The sequence below is a fragment of the Culicoides brevitarsis genome, chromosome 3 (genome assembly GCF_036172545.1).
Source record: "Culicoides brevitarsis isolate CSIRO-B50_1 chromosome 3, AGI_CSIRO_Cbre_v1, whole genome shotgun sequence".
NCBI classification, from domain to species: Eukaryota; Metazoa; Arthropoda; class Insecta; order Diptera; family Ceratopogonidae; genus Culicoides; species Culicoides brevitarsis.
This window is the reverse complement of record NC_087087.1, coordinates 22,278,464-22,302,708: the sequence shown is the minus strand read 5'-3', so window position 1 is coordinate 22,302,708 and position 24,245 is coordinate 22,278,464. Positions and strand designations below refer to the sequence as shown.

Sequence of the window (24,245 nt, the reverse complement as noted above, 5' to 3'; positions counted from 1 at the left end):
AAACGAGAAAATTGAAAGTGTTTGCTATTAATAATCTTTGTAAAATCTATTTTAAATTTAAATATGTTTGCACTAAATATTTTTCGCGCAAAGCAAGTGAATAAATTGGAATTAAATTAGAGTAATTTTTGACGTTTTCATGTACGCGGACAAAAATTAGTTCAATTAAAATGCAATTTTATTAATATAATAATAATTTTTTCGGCTTTTAGAGGAATTTTCATGTATTTGTTGTATCTGAGGAAATTTTAGTTGTCGAGCACTCTAATCCTGGTGAACATTTAAAATATACACGACATACAGAACATTATTTATATTAATTTTTCTTCAACTTTAATTAAATGGCGAATGATATTTCTGTGGCGCCAAATATTAACGACGTAACTGACAGTTTGTCGCCTTTAAATTAAAAATAAAAAAAAATATTGTATTGAATATGAAACTTAATAATTATTATTATGATAACATGAAGGGTCAACTACGTATGTTTGAGAATTAATCAGCCTTGATCTTTGTTTATAAATAAGTAATCGGTATGTGAAATATTAATGATGACACCCGAAACATTTCAATTATAAAAAAAAATATTTTTGTTTAGTTATATTTTGATACTTTTCGTGTTAAATATTAATTAAAGTTGATAAGTGTTTCTAAATAAAGTTATTATTATAAATAAAGTTCTATTTATAAACTTTATATATTTCTCATTTTTTACTCTTCTACGTATTAATGATTATTATTATTAAATAACAATATTATAAATGTTGTGTAGAATTGCTGATAAGACAATATTATTCAATAATTGTCGCCAATTTTCTTCGTAAATTATAAGTCTATTGTTTGAATGTTACTTACAATTGCCGTGATACATGTCTTTAACACAACATATATAAAATTTTATATACACATTATGTCTCCCGACTGGCGCTTACTTTACGATTATTATATTTACATTCATAAAGATTAATTTGCGATTTTTTTTTCAATGTAAAAAAAAATAAAAGTTTATTATAAATTAATTTAAATCGAAATAATTAACGTTTATTCATGTTCATTTAGGACTAAAGTGTCGTGATTCAACAAATTTACTATGTTTCAAATCATTACTAAGGCAATTTTCTTTCAATTTATGAATTTGTTGTAGCATACAATTTACATAGTTGCAATATACATCATGGGGGTTTTATTGAAAAAAAAAGTGTATGAATCTATAAAAAGAATTAGATTGTTATTATTTATTGCAATATGAGATAAAAATAGAGGCCTGCTGGTTTTATCTAAAATGTTTCGCCCATGTTAGTTACACCCTGTGAGTGTCTCGATCAGTTTATTACGAATGTATGCGAAATGTAATTTATGATGTATTTATTCTCGAAACATATTTGCACATTCATTGATATTTAAACAGTTTCTTGATTTATTTGGCGTTGTGTCGACAAATTTTTAGCTGTTTCATTATTTTGTTGCTATTATTGATAATCGATTGTTTGCCGTTGGAACAAACAAGTGACAAACTCGATAAATACAATTAAAATTTATTTGTTATTTATTATTACATCTATTAATATTTATTTACTGGACGCGTTAAACATAAATCCATTTTTAGGCAAAAACAAGCTTTCATGTCGCGGTCGGGACAATTACTGCATGGAATGTAAATCTCATGAGACATCAGAGTGACTTCTTTAAATAGAAATGCCTCCTTTTCCGTAAAGGAAAAAAATAAAGAGAAACTAGAAATTATTGATTGACAGCGCAAGAAATCAGGCGTCTGTCTGCTAATGATGATCATTTAAGGAAGGCACCTTGCAACCTTGTAACTCTTTATAAATTAAATACTGTCCCTTTCATAATTTTTTTTGTTCACAATTTAATAATAATAAAATAAAAATTGTACTTACTCGTTGTGTCTCCTGGACAAGTTTTGCAACATTTTCCCGGCAATAAAACTGGTTCATCGCAAGATGGTTTTGGGCATTCATTTTTGATGTTTTTGCACTGGACACGAGCAACGATCCTCCGTTTCTTTTGAACCTACAAAAAGAAGAAAAAAATATATTTAATTAAAAATGTGTTTTGTTTGGCAAACATAAGCAAGGCAAATGTCGGATTCCGCTGCCTCGCATTCCGCGACTTTTGTTTACTATTAGTGCCGTCGTCGACGTCGTTTTCAAATATGCACACTTGTCATCACCCTTAGTCCATATTCATTGAGAGAGAGAAAATAACAATAAATATATATTTATATAAACATTGAAAGTGATATTGATTTGTAATATAAATGTTTATGCAACCTGTTATAAATGTACGCGTCGTCGTCAGTGGTGTGTGAATGAAAAATATTTTAATGTAAATATTTCACACTGTTTTATCTTTACTCACTTTTTTTTTCTTTGCGCACACATAAATATATATTTATAATTATTGTATATATAATGACAAGGTGTTGACTTGAAATGTCCACTTAATATTCAGCTTCGAAGATTGCGTTAACAAGATGAGAGAAAAAATTCCTAGATTAATTGAAGATGACCTCTCTGAATTTTTAATGCAAACAAATTTGATTGATTATAATTCTTTTCATCAGTTTTATTAGTTTATTGCCTTCAAAATATTTCACATGTGTGTAAATCATCCCGTCATACTCCAAAAATAACTTGATTTGTTTAATTTTAATTACAATTCTACGTAATAATGGTTTAGTTATGTGCCATCATCCAAAAATGTCGTCCAAATAACCTTTTTTTAATGATTGGGACTGGAATGGGCGAACATTTTTTTGCGCATCACTCATCAAGAATGTCGTCGCGCTGCCATCGAACACGCGAGAAAACAACAATGATAATTAAAATTTTATAAAATTAGAAAATTTCTCTTGTTGCTTGAGAATTTTTGCGAGTAACTGGCCAGATAAATATGTATATTTTATAATAATATTTATGATGGTGTCTATGCAAAATGTTGCTTGTCAGACAAAATAATAATATTAGTTTATACTGACACATTTATCTGACACCTTCAAAAATAACAAAAAGACAAAATAAAATAAAGAAGAGTATGCATCGCGGCAAAATGAGACAACGACGACACACAATAAGCAAAAGGTATTTCAGAGGCGCCTCTTCATTAAATAATTGTGATTTTTTTGTTTTATATATAAATTCATTTATAAACGATAGGATTTTAAGAAGAACAACGAAGAGATCTTATCTTATCTTCCCGTAAGATTTTTTTTTTATTTTTTGTTTTTTACTTTTGGATTACATATAATGTCCAATTGATAATAAAAATAATAATATATGTATGTATGTTACGCGCAAGATAAGATAAGTTTATCAAAGAAGGACGAAGTTTCATAATCATAAAGTTACTTACCGGTACACATTCACACCGAATGCAGTACATGACACCGAATGGCGGCCCAAGATCCGCAAACCATTGTGATCCGAGTTCCTTAAAAGTTTTTCCAAATTGGCATTCTACATGAAAAAAGAATAAAAAATATGATTATTAGTATTTACTTCAAATATTAAATTATTAATAATAAATTTTATCAGTCACCACACGCGTCAGTTATTTATAATTTTTTCGGAAACTTACAAAAAATATAACTTGATAAAAGATAATCAAAAAGTACAATCAGACTGAATTGCATTTTTTAAACATTAATGTCTAGATATACATTTATTTTTTGATAAAATTTTTACCCAGTTCGATGACAGATAACAAGCAACACTTTTTTTTAATGTAAAAATAATAATGCATAAAAAAATAAAAATGCATGTTTATGCAAAATACGTGTAATAACTATTTAATGCAGTTGTCGGGCTAAAAATAGCGCGCGAGCAGGCGCCATTACATTGGCATAATTTATCGATAAATGACTACTGGTCTCGCAGTTTAGCTAGTAAAAATCATGGAGACCGTCTTGAATTAAGGTTAATATCATCACAACTTCTAGAAATATATATATTAAATAAATACTGCGTATGGCGCGATAATAAAATCTAAGGCGATTATTTTTGCATGCATCAATTTTAACGATGAATTTCGGATTTTCTATCGAAATTTCATTAAAAACCGCACACACCATAACAATAACAATAAAAAAAAATTATTTATAATGTTTGTTTGAGCGAACAAGCTAGCAAACATAAGGTGGCGCCAATCGAGTGCTAAATGTTACGTTTTTATTATGATGATGCTAATAAGCTGCTTATATATTTATATTTTAGAAACAATAAAATTAACGTTTTTTTCGTCATTTTTAATATTGTCGATAATCATAATAAAGTCTGAAATCGGAGAATATCTTTATTTATGTGACAATATTAATGATAAACATCCTGTCCGTCGTTATTGGTCCGTTATTATACAAAAGTATACAATTTCAAACTAGAATTTTGTATTCCCATTAACCAATTAGCAATAGTTTTAAAATTATATTATGTAAATATTTTTGCGTTCTCTTAAAAGACTAAAATTGAGTGAGTGAGCGATAATAATAATTAATAAAAAAAAACGTCATGTAAAATTGAGTGTAAACAAAAATTAGTTCTGTCAGTGAAATCGTGTTACTTGATGTATATTTATTAAATGTATACTTGTTTGTTATTTTGACATTAATTATTATAATTTTTGTGTTTATTATTAATTTATTATTCGCATTATTATCATATCTAATTACGTTTATCAGAGGTGTCCAGAGGGAACGCATGTGTAACATGACACACTAAGCCTTTGCTGTACAATAAATTTTCAATTTGTCTTAATTAAATTAAATATTCAAAAATTTTTCGTGATTAATAAATCAAATGTACTAATCAAAAGTAAAAAATATATATGTATTGCAAAAGGAATTGTTGCACGCTTTTATCTTTTGTCATGAAATCTCGATATAAATGCAACGATCGATAATAAATTGTGTGCAATGTGTGTTTAAATTAGGCTTTATAACTATATTAACAAGATTAGTTATTTATGTGACAGCCATTAACCAAGCCTTTTATTTCTTATTTTGTACTTATAGTTTGCAATGCAGTAGCTGGCAACTCGTGTCTTGTCCCTCTCTAATGTTCTGGATGTAAGTATATACAAAAAAAAAAAATTGAAGGATTTATTTAAAATAATAATATTTATTAACAATTATTAACTTTTTTAAGTGTTTTATGAATAATTTAGTGTTTGTTTGTTTTATTTTGCATTAAATATCGTAGAAATAAACAATGTTGAAGAATTTTAAGCGAATATGTGATAAGCAAATCTGTGAATAATGAGATGAAGTGTTAATGAAGCGTGAACTTTACATTTATTTTATATGCATTTATCGCGGCTCGTTATCACGCAACGTTTTATATATTTTCACGACACGTTGATTTATTTTTCTCACCGTAAGATATTTAAAAAATAAAAAAAAACTGATCAAAATTCAATTATTGGCAGAAACGTCATTTATCAATAAATGTACTACTAAACAACGAACATAACATAAAATTGAATTGAAGTAATATATGATTAGAATATAAATGATACTGAAAATATTTGTAGCATTCAACATCATGATGAATATCTGTTTCTTTTAATTTGTGAAGGAATTTCTTGAGGTTGGGTCTTTCGCTCTCTTTCTTCACTACAGCAACAGCAACAACAACAACAACAACGAGAATATACAACAAAAGTGGTTTTATCCAGCCAAAAATATTTTTGTTCCATCTGCGTTTCCTCATGTTTTTGCCATATTAGACAGACTGTGGTCAACCTCAAGACCATCCTCCATCATCTTTCGATGAATGAAATATTTCAATAACAAACGTTTCGCTCATCATCACCAACACCACGATCGTGTCTTTCTGGCAAGGAAGACGAAAAATCTCACATATGAGTTTTTTTTTCTCGTTTTCGTCTATTTGTAGACCGTGATGTCAAATCACGAGATATGAATTTTTAAACAGTAACAGTCTGTTAAGTGTATGTATGTATGTGAATGAATATACGAAAAATGAATTGTTTAACATAAATAGATGTCACATATTTCATTTTTTTCGTCATCTTCTTCTTCTTTTTTTTTTTGTTGTCTTGACATGCTTCGGGAATGTTTTGTGTCAATTATCTCACCTGAGAATACGTGCGAATTTTGACGGACAAAACATAATTATTTATTGTTATATTTCTGCTATGATACATATATCATCACACGAGAATGATTCATAGGATTGTGTGCCAAATTAATTTTATTATTGCCAAAAAGTTTGATTTCTGTCCAAATCTCGTGTCGAATGCATTTTGAACAACAAGCAGGTGGTCAATTAAGACTTTTTTGTGTCTATCGTACTTACGAGTCAACGTGTCGCGATGGCGAAAATCGCCAGATATGAATGAATGACGATATTTGATTAGCTTTTAATGATTCAATATGCAAACATATAACATTCTGTATCTGCATAGTCTTATATAAAGATTCTCCCTTCATATATACATTTTTTACAATGTTCAACAATTATAGCAATCATTCATCATTTAATTTGAATTGCAACCAATTTATCAAGTATGAAGGTGTGGCTCGTCATTTTTTTTTCTTCTTATTGTAATAGTAGTATAAATATAAAGATAAATGTATTGAAAATTAAATCATCTAGAAAAATGATTGTCGTAAGTCGAATGAGCAATCAATGAGGAATGAGGCATACGACATGTGACATATTTAAAAATATGCCGGTCTAAATGTTTAAATTTCCGATTCACAATGTTTAAAAAAATATGAAAGCAAACAAAAAAAAATTTAAATTGTATTTTCAATCAAAACATTCCTAATTAAATTAACTTTGAGCAGAAAAAACAATGAGGCCATGAATCATTCAATAAAGTAATTAATCCATAAATTTTTCAATCAAATCGAGAGTAATTGTTCGTTGTGATAAGAGCTAAGTAGACTTGCAGTCTATCGCGTTATTTCTTTAAATGAAAGCGAATATAAATTGAAAAATTAAATAAATTCCAAAAAAAAAATGAAAATTTATGTATATTTTATCATTTACTCGTTTATAAATATTCGCGCTCGCCTCATAAATCGCGTTTGTTGATTATTATTATTTTGAATGAATCCAGTGGATGATATCATCATTATTATTAACAATTAAGATACAATTTATTTTTATACATATTTTGGTAAATTTTGCTCGCTTGTCTCTCTAAATATGGGAGATATTATTTCGTCGTACTATTTTTGTGTTATTTTATTTTATTGGGTTATTTCCTTTATATTTCGTTTTGCTTTTATTGGATTCAGATGTTGCTTTTACCATTTTTTTAAATTCTTTCATTTACTTAGGTTTTTTTTTTGTTGATGTAGAAAAAAATTGTTAACACATTTTAATTTATTTTTATAGTAATAATAAATATTTTGGGTGGGTGTCTCCTTGGCCATTGAAAATACTTGTCAAAGGTTAGCGATTCGATTACTTTTGTATGAATTTTAATGTAAAGTGATATTTGATTTAAATTTATCATTAACCCCATTTATTCGACATTTTTGTCCGTCGAATTACAATAAAATTGGCCATAAATAAATAATTTAATAGGTAAAATAAGTAAAAAAAAAAAAAACATTTAAAAAAACAATCATGGTTTTCCAATTTTTTTTAATGATTCAATGGTTACGTGAATGGATTTAAAAACGCAAACTATAAAACACTAGGCGTTTCCATTCAAATCAGAATCAGATTGTAATCAGATATCGCCTGATTTTTTTGCTTCTCTACCATCAACGACGACGATGACTATCAGCATCATCAAAACAGAACATAAAAATAAAATAAAAATCCATTGCATATTAATGAATGAGACGCCGTTGAGACGGTCGACGCTTCTTCTCTTGCTTTTTTTTCTTTTGCGCTGTATTTTGTGACAAGCTGATTAAATTTAAATAAGCAAATAAACTTTATGGATTTCTTTATCACATCGCATCGCAATCGAATCGCGAGAAACCAAATTGTATCGTCGCAAATTATCGCACCTTTTTGTTCCTTTCTTTTCTTTTTTTTTGCCAGTATCTAATTTATGTGTCTCTTGTCAAATTAATAAAATAAAAAAAAAGTTACGAAATTGTTGAATGTTCCCTCCCAATCGAATATGAAAAAGAAGTTGCACACACACCTGAAATTTGCAGCCAATTCAGACGATCGGCGACAACGATGAAGCGATTTTTTTTTAACAAATAAATGCAAAAGAAGGTGTTAAACATGATTTTTTTTCTCTTTTTACACAAAAAAAAAATAAATATTTAACATGAAAAAACAACTTGCTAATAAATATTGCGCTTAAATGGCGCCTAGAAACAAAATGCTCATTGGCGCCCTAAATCTGTAATCGAAAACTAATTATTATTATCTTATTCTTTTATATCAATATTTTTTTAAAAACAATTTTTTGTGATTTTCGTAGCGTTTTTTTTCGTGTGGGAGCTTAGATTTCATCATTACTGACTCCATTTTGTCTCATCTTGTCGTAAAAAAAACGACTCACGAGTTCAAAACAAATAACAAAAAACAGAGCAATAATATTTATTTTACACATTTTTTTTTTTAAATAATGATGATGAGTCAAGCAGAGATATTTTTTTTTACAGAAGATGCACGAAGACGAGCCGGACTGTCTAGTGCGAATTCTAATAATACGTATGAATGAAGATTTATTTGATGACAAGGCGAGTTCAGTCATAAACGCAATATAAAAGGAAAAAAAACATGACACGATCCACCAATAGAGACAAAACGACGTCGCCACCCACACACGTTCGCATGCAGTAATTGATTTGTAACCCGAACGAAGAAAAGAGAACTTCTTTTGCCTCCCATAAATGAACAACATAAATTTCCAAGCAACTCCAAATCGAGACGAACATTCAAATAAATTACGTGAACGAGTCAGTTAAGAGAGCAAAATTGTTGCATTGCATCACCAATGCTCGTGCAAGAAAAGATCAGACCACGTTTTTAATTAGTAACTATGCACATTTTTTCTTTGCTGAGTGTACTTGATGTCGCGACATACGTTGCATTTACCGGCGTTTTTTTTTTGTTACTTTTACGAGAAGTGTGTAATTTAATTTAAATACCGGCACAATTAGTCATCACGTGTTTGCGGCGTCAATTAAATACGTTCTTAAACTGCATGAGGAGAGTGATCTCCGAACGACCGACATCTATTTTAAAACAATATAATATAAAGTTCTTATATCGGACAATTTAACCGCATTTTACTTCACTATTTTTTTCGAGATTTAATTTCAAACTGGACTTAAAGTCTTTTTGCCAACAGTTGATGGTGAGATCTTTTAGTCGCCTGTTTTGTAATTTAATATATTTTCCCCATCTTTTCCGTGATGAACGATTAAAAACATAGGCAATCATGGTATCGCAATAAAAATAATTGCAATATATATCTATTTCATACGCAAAGAGTACTCTCGTGAGAAATATTCTAAAAAAAAACAACAACTAGAGTCATTGCCCGCACATCAATATATGCAAATACGATGCCGACAAATCAATGAAATGCTGGCTCGCTAGTCAAATAAGGTGTTAAAATACATTCATTAAAATTCAATGCTGGTCCCTGGCTTTGGTTTTCAAAAAAAAAAAAAATATATGCATTAATGCATGTTCGATGCGATCCGATGCGAAGAAAACTAGGCAAAAAATGTCAAAGCCGGCGCGTGTATGTATACTTTTCTATGATATTTATGATAAAATATTAACATATATTGTTATTCCACTGCGTGTTATTCTTCATCGTCGTCGAAGTCGCAGTTGTTGATGTTATTTTGCATATTATTTGTTAACATTGTGCTCATATTTAAGAAGACATTTGAATAAATAATGCACATAAATAGCAAGAATAAGGTACGTACACTTTGCTAATTTTAATAATATATTGCTAATAATAACATTTAAAGAGAGTCAATTTACAGTAAATTACATTTATTTTTTACGTCTCCATCTTTGTCTAGCTCATTATAAGTTGTTCGCGCAAAAATCCAGAAATTCATGAGATAATTAAATAAGTGTCAGGTCGAAGCGACGGAAATTCTTTTCAATAATTTTGCGCGACACATTCCGATAGTTGTGCCAAAAATGTTTGACTAGACTAGTAAAGTTTTTTTTTTCTTTCATCCAAACGCCAAGGAAGAAAAAGTCGTAAACGTGTTGAAGTAAAAAAAAAAGTGTTTACCGACAGATAGAAAGGAAGTCACTTTATTGCCCGTAAACTTGTTAATAATATCGTTAAATTAATTATTTAATGGCTTCATTCTTTATTTTATTTTTATTTTTTTTTTTTTTTGAATTTATGTCAAGCGAGCGTGTGATGTGTTGAAAAAAAAGTTGAAAATCAATGTTCTCATGTATCAAGGACGGCGTTGATGTTATAATTAACATAAAAATGTGACAAAATGATGAATTGCTTCACCTTTGACCGCGTGTGCGCGCGCGCGAATGGCATCTCGTATTTCGCTGGCTGGCTGGCTTAATTGAATAGACATTTGCGCTTAACCACAATTATAATCAATTATGTATGGCAGTTTTAAATTGTGGCCGACTATGGAGTAATAAAACCGCATATTTTATTACCTAATTTTTACCGGTAGCTACTTTTCATCTCAGCTAGGCAAGACTTGCTACCACAACATTAAATAAAAACAGTAATTGATGGTCAATTTCTGCTTGTATAACTTTCTTCCAATAATAATGGTTTGAGTGAAGAAAAAAAAATATCACGGCGACGCCATTCCAGTAATTTTACGGTTATGCAAATTTAAAAGTTTCATTATGAACGCTTTAATGCTCCCCAAATTTGACAGAATGAATATTTTTTGATTAAATATTAGACTTCACAACAATCATAAATGCCATTTTTTGTTGAATTTTGCATAACAGAAGAATGGAATGGTCATTTAACAAATAAAAAATGCATTTTAAAAGATTTTTTGTTGGAAATAAACCGCAAAACGTGTATAATAATATAAAAGAAGGTAAAAAAAATACGACCATCATTCATAAATGAAACTCTTTTTTATGTATATTTTTATTTGTGGCACGGCCTGTATAATAAAAATCTCATTTAGATGGTATCAAATTTGTGTCGGTCGGCTCACTATGGTTTATTTTTGGCTTAAAAAGTATTTATTTTTTGTGTGTGTTATGTGGAAAAGATATGATAATAATAATATACCAAAGGAGTATTATAAGAAGGAGGAATATATGAGGCGCCATCATCATTTGTCATCTTTTCATGACTGACTGACTGACCTGGCAGAGCAAAAAGTTTTTTTTTTGCAGCCACCGACGACTGACCGCTCGATCGATCGACCGACAGACAAAAAGAGAGAGACACAATTCAAATGCAAATCAAGTTAGTCTTTTGTTTAAGAATATTTTAAATTTTGGCATTATTTTTTTATATTATATTAAACGTAGTCGCGTTTCTTTTTATCATAATCGTTTTACAAAAACGGAAAACTAAAATAAAAATTTGCATATGAATAGAGAGATTTGACCTAATCTATGTTACTAAGAAGATTGACGGCAAGTCGGCATTCGTCAGTCATCTCTCACGAAAAAAAAAAATATGTGCGCAAAAATGTGTTTTATTTTTTTAAATGAGCAAATAAATATAAATCAATATTATCTTTTTATTATCATGCGCGACAAAAAAAAAGTTACTTACTGTGCCAACACAAATTAAACAATCACAAAACTTTGATTTATACTTATTTGATCAATTGATGATCAAACAAACTATAACGCTTTATGTTTGTTCGATCACCTTATACGGAACAACTTGCTTTATGTGTGTATCGCAAATAAATCAATCTTTTTAGAAAAAAAAAGAAAACTTTCAACAACAAAAATGTTCTTTTTCAACACCACAACCCACTCAAATTCATGTATATTGATGATGCTGATCATCAATGCGATGACGATAATGAAGAAGAAAAGCGTCAATCAATAAAATAACTCAAAAGACATATATTTTATAATATGTATATATTTGTACATGCATAGAAATCGTCGATATATATTCATTTTTTAAAGTGATGAATGAATGTACACACAGTGAATGAAAAATTAATCAGTTTCGAGGACGATTGAATGTTGTCACACAGTGTTGACTGCACTTCAATATAGATTCTGTATGCATATGTATAATAATCATAATATATAATAATATACATGCCACCGACCGACCGGTTGGTGTTAATAAAATTGACATTTTAATCATTAATCATATGTGTCAAATGAGGTTACTGACTTAAAAATTGCATTATTATTATTATTTTTATACTTATATACAATAGCATGTTGTATAAATGTATATCTTTCAGAAAAATAAAAATAAATTCAGAGTGTCTGTTGACACATTTAACACAGTAGTGCGTGCAACCTACTACTGCAGAAGTGAAGTAAAAATCGTAACTCATAGTATTTTATATATTATTTATTATAAATAATGAATATTTTACGATAAATATGAGTTTAAGTTTATATGTGTGTCGCTGTATGTCGATAGACCACCCATAATATTAAATACAATTTTATTAGAACGGTAATAAAATATTAATGATTCTTGCTTATTTTATAAAAAGAAAAAACATTTTAAAATACATTTTTGGAATTTTCATTAAAAATGTGTCAAAATATTTTTTGACGAATTTCGTATTGTTTTTATTAATTAACATAGAAAAGTGAAATATTTGTATCTACTTCACACATCATGCTAATAAAAAACCAATAATTTAAATAATAAACTTTTCTAGTTAAAAAATTCCTTCTTTTTTGCGTCAATCAATGGAATTTTTATAGTCATTTACGTAAAAATGATTTAATTTTAAGGTGACCTCTAATGTTTTTAGAATTCAGTGAACATTATTATGGTTTTCCGTTTGCAGTAAATACATTGAATTTTGTTTATACATTAGTTTATGATGAACTTCCTTGTGAAAAAGCACGACCACTTCCGATCTTATCTAAGTTAACGTATAAATCTAATCTTAGTCATTTGTAATCATTATAAAAATTTCCATCGCAATAGAATTTCCAAGTACGCGTGCAATTATTGGATTTCTTGGGATTAGATTGACTTTTTTTCTTGTTTACACGAGAAGTGTGAGAGAGAGAGACATTAAATTATTAACTCAAGGATATGATTAATAATATAATATATATAATTATACATGTGTAACATACATTTATATTTATTTATTTATTATTATGTTACATTTGTTAATGAGTGCGAGTGGCGGCAACTTGCATAGAATTATATTATTATCATCATCATCATTAATAATAATAATATTATTATTGTAAGATAATACATAACCAGCTACAACGACACACGCAACGACCAGAGAAATTCAATATTTTTGATATTGAAAAATCTGTCCGTGATTTATCTCATACCTAGTGCCTACTAGAATCTAGAGAATAAATAAAATTGAATTACCATATGCTCGATCAATGTACCTTCAAACAAAAATAAAAACATCAAGTAACACAAAGTTACAAAATATGCGATCCATGCGTGTCTGTATCTAAATAAAACGAGTTTTTATGGCGCTAATATTTATTTACTATTTTTGTTGTTGTTGTATAAAATTAAAGTTTCATTCATAATGCTGTCTTTTACAATGTTGTAGGTGTAAGTAATATGAATTAAAAAGTTTTTAATTTCTTTTGTGCAAAAAAATATGCCGCTCATGTTAATATTATAGTTTGTTGTGAGTCATCATAAATTGACTTTATTTATAAATTAGCAAGCCAAGCAGCAGCAGCAGCAACAGCAAACATTAAAACAGAAAATATATTGCGCGACAACGATGTAGACGACGCGTAATAATAACAACAATAAATAGTAAAATTTTTGCACGGTCAATGAACCGTAAAGCACAAAAAAATCTGTGAAAAAAACGAAAATTTTACACAGAAAAAAAAACACTATAAATCGGAAATAAATATAGGTTAAATGAGCATTGGAAAGAAATTAATCGCGTGGTCAAGTCAAACCTTTAAATAAGTATATATTGATTACAGTCAAATAAATTATATGCATCAAAAGTGCGTTGGTGTGCCATGTAACCGAATAATAGTACATACTACAATATAAAATGAAAAGAGACCGCTTGTCTGTTTTTCTTCCACTTTTTTTTCTTAAAGACAAACACGGTCATTGCATTTCGTTTCTTTTCATTCTTTGTCAGCATTTGAGCAAAGGAGAGTCATAAGTGGAACGAATCAACTCTTGAAACTCTGACGAGAGAGAGAAAAAAAAACTGTGGGTGTCATTTCATTATTTAAGTATTTTGCCAAATATTGTCTATATATAGTAAAATATAATGAAATATCTATATACGACTTGCTCGCAACAAATTGGTGTTAAAAGTTTTTTTTTTCACTCGACGTATGTAGTACATTGATTTGATTCCCGTGATAAATATTATACCATATGGTACTTTTTTTTTCATTTTTTGACTATATATCGTAGTAAATGTTGTTGTCGTCTTGTGTGGCTGTATCCCAAGACTTGGATTGTCGCAATTGATGTGACATGACATCTCCTTAGATTTCATGTCGCTCATCGATGAAACTCTCCAACGAAAGCAACTAACAGTAAATATCATGTACACGATAAACAATAACATGCGTTGGCAATAAAAAATATTAATTATGATATTTTCACATCGTTTGACTGAAAAATCAATTTTGACATTAAGTTACCACATCCTTTGATTTGATTTTCTTTCTTAGACTAAAGCATAGACAAGACTTGGTGGTAACGACGAAAGATGAAAACCACACGATCATCGTCGTTGGATGGAGCCATTTGACATTCGACGACGAATAACACATATAACGTCTTTGTGCGTTTTATCAACAAGTTTAAATCAATAAAAGTTTTCATATTGAGTTTACTTTTCTCGACGTCGACGAACGAACGACGTGCAAGGAAAGTATAAAAGTAAATAAGTTGTAAAATAAGCTCAACAACGATAAATATGATAACATAAACATTTACATTCATATGCTCCACTCCATTCCATTCATAGAATTACTGTTTTTTGTTTTATTATTATTTTATTTTATTTATTATTTGTTTAAAATTCCAGGTTTTCAGTCCGTCCTCCTTAGTTGTATTTTTTTTTTAATGAAGGAAGTCACACTCGTGAAGACACATGTCAAGCAAATAATAGAATTTTAATTGCTGGATGGATGTTTACTTTATATTTTATTATTTGTACCTGTCAACAAGTGCGCAATATTTAATAAGAATAATCAGCATCTGTCATAAAACATGAGAAAAAAAAAATGGAAAGTTAATAAAGTTGTTAAGGCAACTCTTCACAAATGTGTGAATTGAATATCCTGGGCTGGGCCTCTTACAGCTAGACAAAAATTTGCATTAATTTTTTTTCTTGGCATTTCTAGTAAATAGCCAAAGTTAAGGCAATAACTAGTTGATTACACCTATTTTTTTTGCTCGTTTTCTCGATGATGAATGGAAATGCAAGAGGATGCAAATCAGTGTTTAGGCGTGTTGCTTGCAATTACGGCCAACAATAAAAGTGCATGACTAGCCCGAGTGAGTGAGAGACGAAGAAGAAGAAGGAGGAAAAATACAGCATCATCTTCTGTTTTGTTCGTCTCGCAGGCAAACGATTCGCAGTGACTTTCCTATTCAAATTATTACTACACGCAAACACCATTCAATTCAAACTAGACACAATTCAAGACAATTACAGTGATATGAGAGAGTATAAATTGCGCTATGCACTAATAATAACACGATCAAAAAGAATTCATGTTCATTTTTTTCCTCCGTCGTCGTCGTCTTCGTTTAGTTTGCATTGTTTGTCTGTGAGCGACCCACGAAACAAAACAACATGCACCACGTTGATTGCAGCTTATTAGTGGCGTATAATGTTTAGCAAGAGCGCCAACAAAATACTTACATATCGTGGTAGTGTGTGTCGTATGGAGGAGTGTGAAATAAAGATCAAAAGAGAAGATCTCTGCAACATATATTTTTTTTTAAAGGAAAACACAAAAAAGCAAACGGAAACAATATCGTTTCATTTAACGTCGATGCTGTGCTGATGATGACGACGACGACGACGACGGCTTGCATGCAAAGAAAGACGCGAACTGAAGAAATTCTACACATGTACTTTAATCGATCTTTCTTGTAACGCAACGCAACTTGCTTGTTGTTGTACAAAGGCATGTTTTAGCGTGTTTCTGTAATTGTTGCCTTTTTACTTCTTGACATCGTCGTTCTTTCACTATTTTTATTTTACTTTAGTGAGAAGAAAAAAAAATATCACGTACATTTCCGAAAAAAAACTTCATTCATATCCTGATTTCTAATAGAAATTCTCACACAAAAACTCATACACAACTAATTGAAATCTATTCAATGAACTGGAATGTGTTCTAAGAATTTTATTCAATTTATGTCTTTCTAATGTTTTTTCTCCGTTCCCTCTCTCTCTTTTTTTTTTACTGTGGGACAGTACATTACCGATCATCATCATCATCATCATGTTATTATTTTGTAGCGTACTTGAAATAATAATCGCTAAAAATTCATGAGAAATTTTGCACCACACCGAATTTCGTTAAGGTTTAAGGCGAAAAATTCATGAAATATTTTCAAATTTTCGGCGTTTTTTGTTGTTTCATTTTTTTAAAATGAATTGTGCGAGTGTTTAAATATGTAGACATTCCGTTGTACGTGCTTTTCAAAGGATTCCCGAAGAAAAAAAAACGAAAGGAAATAATATTGAACGTGCTTATATCGGACTTTTAACTTGTTTTTGATGTGATGCGACGATGATTTAAGAGATGAAAAAAAATACAAATTCCTTTGCTATTGTGTGTTGGGAAGGTGCATTCATTGACTAGAGAGAAGTTTTTAAGAAATTCAAAGACACACCCGGATTTGTAGAAAGACTTTGAAAGAAGAGATTATTACACAGAAGAGACAAACTAGTCGTTGAGGTGCCATAACATGAAAAAACATTGGGGGGTCTCGGTTTTTTTCTCCTTTTTTTTTTTTTTTTGAACAAACTTAGATTCATTCATAAATTGTGTGTTATACGTCCAAAGTTAATAGGAAGAAGTGTAAGAATGATTTATTTGTGTGTATGTGTGTAAGAAATGTTCTTCCGAAAGAGTGTTATAACTAAGCTACCCACGCAAGATAATATTTGTTTTATCTGACATTCACAATCAAAAAAGCTTAGCTTTTTACACCTTGTTTGTTGAATTTTTAAACATATATAAAGGCGTCATCCTGTCTTTTCGGTACATGATTGCATTTATTAGTTTGTTATTCACTCAGTTTCTCACCATTTCATATTAAATTACGAAGAAGAGGCGTAAATCATTAGCATTCAACGATAAATTATCATACAAATATTAATTAAATTGTTTAATATTAATAATTTTAATGATAAATAATAATCAAATCAATAAATATTACAATATATATTAAAAAACAGTGCATTTAATTATTGCTACCATTTTAAACAAATACGTTATGTGGGTTTGATATGAATGAAAATTCTCACGATTAAGTATAAATCTTGCGTATTTTTTCCTTCCTTATTAACAGAATAAAAAAAAATTATTTAAAGAATATACACAAAAAGTGCATATATGAACAAAGTAATTTTTCTAACACCTTGTAAAAAATAACAAAAATAAAATTTTTTTTTAACAGTAAGTAAGATCCTAATCTTCTTATCCATAATTTCATTCTTTGAAATATTTTTTCTTTAAAGATTTCGTCAACAAATGTTTACTTTACATTTATTTTAAATATTCATTGTGATTGTAAAAACTTTCCAAATATTATTAAACAATAACAATAACTAACTTTGCTGCTGCTGTTTCTTCTCTGTACTTATTCTGTGTATGTGAGTAATGCAATGTCGGTCAATGTAAATTTACGAGCAGAAAATCCAACATCTGTTTGGATTTCCCAAAAAACAAAAATAAATTATTTTTTGTTGACCTTTTTCTACCTTGAAAAATTTAGCTCCACAAAAGAAAGCAAAAAAAAAAAAAAAAAAAAAATACAGGAAAAAGGATTCCCGATAGACTTGAATGCCAGCACAAGAAAAGAAACCCAGAACTTTTTCTCACATGCGCGGTTCGGTTTGATTTAATTAAAATTCCATAACGCACATGTTTGCAATAACAAACATGCTCTGTGTGTGCGAAGACACAACAATAAAAACCTTAACTATGGCGCCACCAAATATTTCAATCTTATTTTAGTCACAACAACTTATCAACCACCACGGCAGCATGTTCTCACATATACAATTATATACGTTAAGCTGTTCATGTGTTTTTTTTTATTATTATTATCATTAAATGATTAATTTTCTCATCATTATCAACATCATTTGTACCGTGCGTTGTTGCGTGGATGTCGCGTATAAAAGATAAAATATATTGAGGAGCAAAAAAAATACAATACATGACAGGCATATAAATGAAAAGAGCCAACCAGATGTCTGCTGCTGCTGCTGGTGTAGGTATAGGTGACATACAATCGACGACTTATTTTTAATTCGTGTCTGCGCAAAAAAAAAAGTATAACAAAACAAATAACATACAAATGATGAACAATTTAGAGAGACAAAACATTTCCTAATTGTTGTCGCACGTTGATAGCTTTTCTTGCACACATATTATATCATTCGTCGTCATCTTATCGTTCGCTCGCTTATTTCTTATCTGTGTGTATATGTATATTTAAACCGGTAGAGAGGTGTAATGCTGATAAGACAAGCGCCAAGACCGTCATAAAGTCGTCCAAGTTCTTGCGCGTAATTCAATATGTTTTTCTGCACCAACATTTGTACATATATCATAACTTTAATTAAGTTATGAGCAATTAGTACCTAACTAAACTGTTTGAAAGGTAAGCAAATATATGAAAAAATGATACATAGTTGTCATTTTGTAAGGCTTCACGGCTTTATTTTTTTAATTTGCGGTTAATCAGCGAAATATACAAAACAACAAGATTTTGTTTCATGTATTCTAGAACTAGCTTCTTATATGAGCTCAACAAATGTGTTTTGCTACTCAGAAAGAAAATAAACAAATTGGGTTTTAAAACAATTCTAGAAAAAAAAAGTTGAAGATTGCTGAGAAAGCGCCATTGTTAACCGCACCTTTTTGTTCATATATGCAGAGAGTTGTGAGTTTCAAATAACATTTTTAATTACTTAATACAAAAAAAAACAACGGTTGCGACTAAAGTCATGTTTTGCAAAGTTAGCAAGTTTAAAGTTATTTTTAGAACTCAAAATAAATAAATTCTATATAAAGAACGTTTTTTTGTTCCATAATCATCATCACTCGTCTTACACATGAATAATTTTGTTTATTTAGTTGTAACTCGAGATGGAAGTTAAATAAATATAAAATATTGATTTAGATTAACATGCGACATGTTTTATCATTCCTTAGATATTAAGACGTTTTTTCAAATATATTTTCCAAAACTCAGCAAAAATTAAGTATTTTTTTGAATGTTGTATTTTCTCAAGTAATAATCGTATTTTTTACTTGTAGAAAGTTTTATTTGTAAGAATTTGGATCTAGGCGAAGGTCACGTGTATAATAATTATTGTATATTTTAAACGATATAGAAAATAACGAGATATATTTATAATAAAAATATTAATTATTTTTCATCAAACTACACCACTTAACCTACATCCGAGAGCGAGAGAGACTTTGATCCATTAAATTTTATAATCAAAATATTGAGTTTTTACACGAATTTTAAAAATAAGTGTTGGTCGTCTCGCGTGTTTTGGCGTCTCCATTTATTGTTTATATTTACTCTCTATTGTAATGTTTTCAAAAAACGCCCAAGACGACGACGACGAACATGGGTAATGACGGCAAAAAATATAGAATAAAAATTGAACGCCAAATTTTCTGGCAAAATTTAAATATATTCAATATGATGATGGTAGTATGTATTTAGAAACATGAAAAAGCAGAAAATTTGACGCGATATACAATTCTAACAGATGTACTTGACAAAAAATCGGTAAAGTAACAAATCACGCCTCTTCAGCTTTAGTTTTTTTTTTCGTTAAAAAAAAAACAAATTTTATGAATAGAGACCAACTTGTAATATAATAATAATAATAAATGAAAAGGAAGCAAGATTGACGAGACCAATGAAACAAATATTAATACATGTCACCATCACGTTGTTTTGCCCTTATGTTATATGCTTCAAATTATTAAAGGTCAGAAAACATCACGTAAAAAAAGCATAGAATCTGACGTCAACGCAATATTTTTCAAAACACACATTTAAAACTTTTCTATTTTTCTAACAAGTTGCTCGCATAGTGTACTATGGATGAGTATAAAAAATAACAAATGGTCTACAAGTGCGTTAATTTTTACCATCCGACGGCGCAAATTAGTAAAAGAAATGATTTCGATAAAAGTTAAGATGATGACTCATAGTTACGTTTTACGGTTTGAGAACAACTTTTTTGATCTAAAATTCATTAAAAATTAAAGTTTGACAAAAATAATCAAATGATTCATCCGAAGAATGGCAAAAAATAAAACAAAAATTGATTAATACCAATATTATTAAGTAAAACATCAACATCATCATCAGTAAAAACAACGATCACATCACTTGTGAACGCAAGCGAGCGGGGTGTGTGGCAAATGATAATCATTAAAATTTTTGATTATTATTAATTTATTATACATAGTATATAGTTTTGTATGTATATATTGAATTATAATGCGATCGACGACGACGATGTCGACGAGCCTCTCTTCGAATATTAAAATTATATATAGTTAATCTTTGATAATAATCATCAATATCACCATCGTAGCAGAAGCAACGTTGTTTGTAGTAACAACAACGACAACGAAAAAAGTGTTCCGCCGATGACACAAGTAGATGATCTCAAGTCAACAATAATGTTGTCATTTGTTTTGTGGTGACTAATAAGAACAAAGTTGGAAAAAATTGATAAAAAAAAATTGGGACTTACCGGCCGGTCGGTTTCGACGACCTGATCCGTCGTCTTCGACAAGTAAAGGTGAGCCTCGACGTGCTTCGATGACTGTTGTGGTGAACGTTGCTAGCACAAAAATTGTCGAGATAAGTAACATGATGATATTTTGTGGATACATTGTTGTGCAGAATATTTTATTTATAACTTTTTTTAATTAATGAATTAATTATGAATATTTTGTGTGATTTATTATTTTATTTATTCTTTATTTCACTTGTTATTTTTTTTCTTCGTCGTCGTAAATAAAATACTTTTATTATTTAAAAATAAATTAAATTATTATTATTTTTTTGACCGGTGTGACAATAAAATGCAATATTTCAAAAAATTCTGTCTATTATAATAAATATGGCACGAAACACTTTTGCTTTGCACTTCTATTGATAAATTTAGCGACGGCGGCGTTTATATCGTGTGTGTTTTTTTTTTCTTTTTCTTTACAACAAATACTAGACAGTGTGTGTGCACTCTCCTCTCGATGTGAAAAAATGACGATGTTGTGCGGCACAAAATGTGTTAGAGTAGTTTTTTTCGATTTTACAAGACGAGAGAGAGAAAAATTATGTAATTGCGGCTTTTCAATGTGCTTCACTGCTTCGGTGAATGGCTGAGAATTTCCATTTGCTTGGCACACTACTTGCTGTTGCAATGACTCGTCGATTCAGCATCTTTCGATATTTTCATTAAAACAAGGTCCCAAGAATTAGTTCACGATGAATGATTTTTTTTTATCAATCATAAAACTTTATCTATATTTTTGTATATGTGTATTAAGTGATGATAAGAAAACACCTCGTCGTTGTGTATATAAATATTTTTCAATGTAACTTCTTCACACCGCGATTTACGAGTCGTTGAATTTATTTTTGAATTTTCTTCTGATTTTTTGTGTATTTTTTTCAGTTGCACTTATTTATATATGCAAAAAAAAAGTTTATATCTGCGCGATATCGTTTTTGATCTAGCGACGACACTTTTATATAATTTTTTTTTTGTGTATAAAATTCTTTCGTTTTTTATTTTCCACACTATTTTTTTTATTAACTTTGGCGTAAATTTCTCGTATAATTCGTTTTTTTCTTCAATATTATTTTATTTAAGACTTTGATGCGCGTTTTAAATTTAAAAATATATATAATATTGTCGGGTTTAAATTTAAAAAAAAATATTAAATGACCGGGAATTGATTTTTAAATGAATTTTCTTCGATTTTCCCGAGCGAACTGTGTAAACGGCAAACACGTGCGCTACTCAAGACTGTTTTTTAAAGACTGTCTTAAATTTTTTAACGGCCCGTGAGACCAGCTGAGTGAGTCGACCGAAAGTGATATATCGAAATGAACTTAAAATGAACTCGGAAATGAACTCGGGAATGAACAAGTCCAGCGCACATTTAGAAATTTGTGCCGCCTGTGTCTCGGGGCTGTCACAAATTTGCAATTGTGAAATGGGCTGTGTGCAAATGAACCGAAATGAATAAAAATGAACAAACATTATTAACGGGAAGGCTTTTGAGGCTTTTTTTCCGGGTTTTTTTACATGATTTTTGGGGAAAAATGAAGGACTTTGTACTTTGTATAAGACAAGACTTTGTTCTTTTTCTTAAAAAAGGCCAAAATCAAGACTCGAATTCCAAGAAACTTGAACCGTTACGCTGTTTTATGATTTTACGGGAAAAAAGGCTTAAACTTAAAGTATGAGATTTTATCTTGAAACATTCAGCTTATTGAAACATTTAATAAAATTTTACAAAGTTTGTTGTTGTCCAAACCAAGACTCACAGGCTTTATAGGAATGTCTTTGACTTTTTACTTTAAATTACGGGAAAAAGGCTTAAAGTAAGACAAAGATGTTGTTTTTCTTGAAAAAGGACAAAATTATAACTCCAAGAAACTTAAACAGTTATGCGATTTTTTTTTTGAAAATCGAGCGGATAAGTTAGGAAATAAAAAGGGAAAAGCAAATATTTGTTTTTGATCACCGGATAAAAGGAAACGATAATATCGGTAGGTAGAAATAATATTTTGTTCTTTTCGGAAATAAAAATGACAAATAAAAGATAATCAAAACAAAAAAGGAAGTTAATCCCCTTGAAAGTCAAAAACACGTTCTTTTAACAAATTTTCAAAAATTTACGATTGATTAAATGATTTTCGCAAAAATAAAATCAAGTTATCCATGATCAAGTGTTTATTGGAAAATCCCTGATTCACAAAAATAAAAAGTTTCATCGACGGAAAAACCTCCTTTTGAAAGATGAAAGAGCAAAAAAAATCATCACAAATTGACCTTAATATTAGTAATTGTTGTCGATAATTTTGATCCGAATAGACACAAAAAGACCATTGGAAAATCCCGCAACTTGAAACGATGGGAAATTCCAATTGGATATTTACTCCCTTTTTCCAGTAAGAATCATTTTTGTTATCACCGTGCATTCCGAGTGTGGGAATTCCCTCGTGTATCTACCGAACATCGTATTATTAAGGACTCATAATTTGACCAACTGGTTTTTTTTTTCAACGAAGGTAAGTACCTAAATTTTTCGGACCTAATAAAGTGTAAATTAGGTGGCTCTTAGAAAAAAAAAATACAATAAAGTGATTGATACCTACAATTTTTTTTTTTTTGTATGGAATGAAAAGACGATACACTCGAAAACTATTTTGAATATGAATGATATTAAGAGAGATTTGTACCATTAAGGAAGAAATATGTTTGTGGGAACTGTACAACCTTTTGTACAAATGTTAATTGAAAAAAAATTGCGGAGGATTAAATTTTCCATTTTTTCTTGTTATTGAAGAATCTGGATATCGTTACTGTGCGGAATTTTTAATGTATTAATGCTTTAAAAAGGGGCAAAGTGCATAAAAATTAAGCAATAAAATGGTCAAAATCAGCGATTTTAAAAATCATCAAAGTTGATAGTTACGGTAGGATACAGTCTTTTAAGGAACAGCTCTTATCAAAGAAATGAAGACTGTCGATAAATGCGTTTTCGTCGTTTTTCTCGCCGGATTATTTAATTTTTTTTTTTTTTTATTAAAAATATAACACAGAGCTAGACATAACAGCAACACTACCATGGTGTGTTATGGCGGTGTAT

The 24,245-nt window shown here is 29.5% G+C and overlaps 1 protein-coding gene across 1 annotated transcript in view; it reads right to left on the bottom strand.

Annotated features, from left to right (window-relative positions):
- The window catches only part of LOC134833788 (dorsal-ventral patterning protein Sog), a 29,682-nt gene extending 7,294 nt beyond the window's left edge, over positions 1–22,388 (bottom strand). The window contains exons 1-3 of the mRNA XM_063848238.1: positions 21,113–22,388; positions 3,376–3,479; positions 1,902–2,034 (exon numbers count right to left, since the gene is read on the bottom strand). Coding sequence (XP_063704308.1) covers positions 1,902–2,034; positions 3,376–3,479; positions 21,113–21,254 — 379 coding nt within the window. The 5' untranslated portion in view covers positions 21,255–22,388. The remainder of the gene's footprint in view (positions 1–1,901; positions 2,035–3,375; positions 3,480–21,112) is intronic.
- Between the last annotated feature and the right edge of the window lie 1,857 nt (positions 22,389–24,245).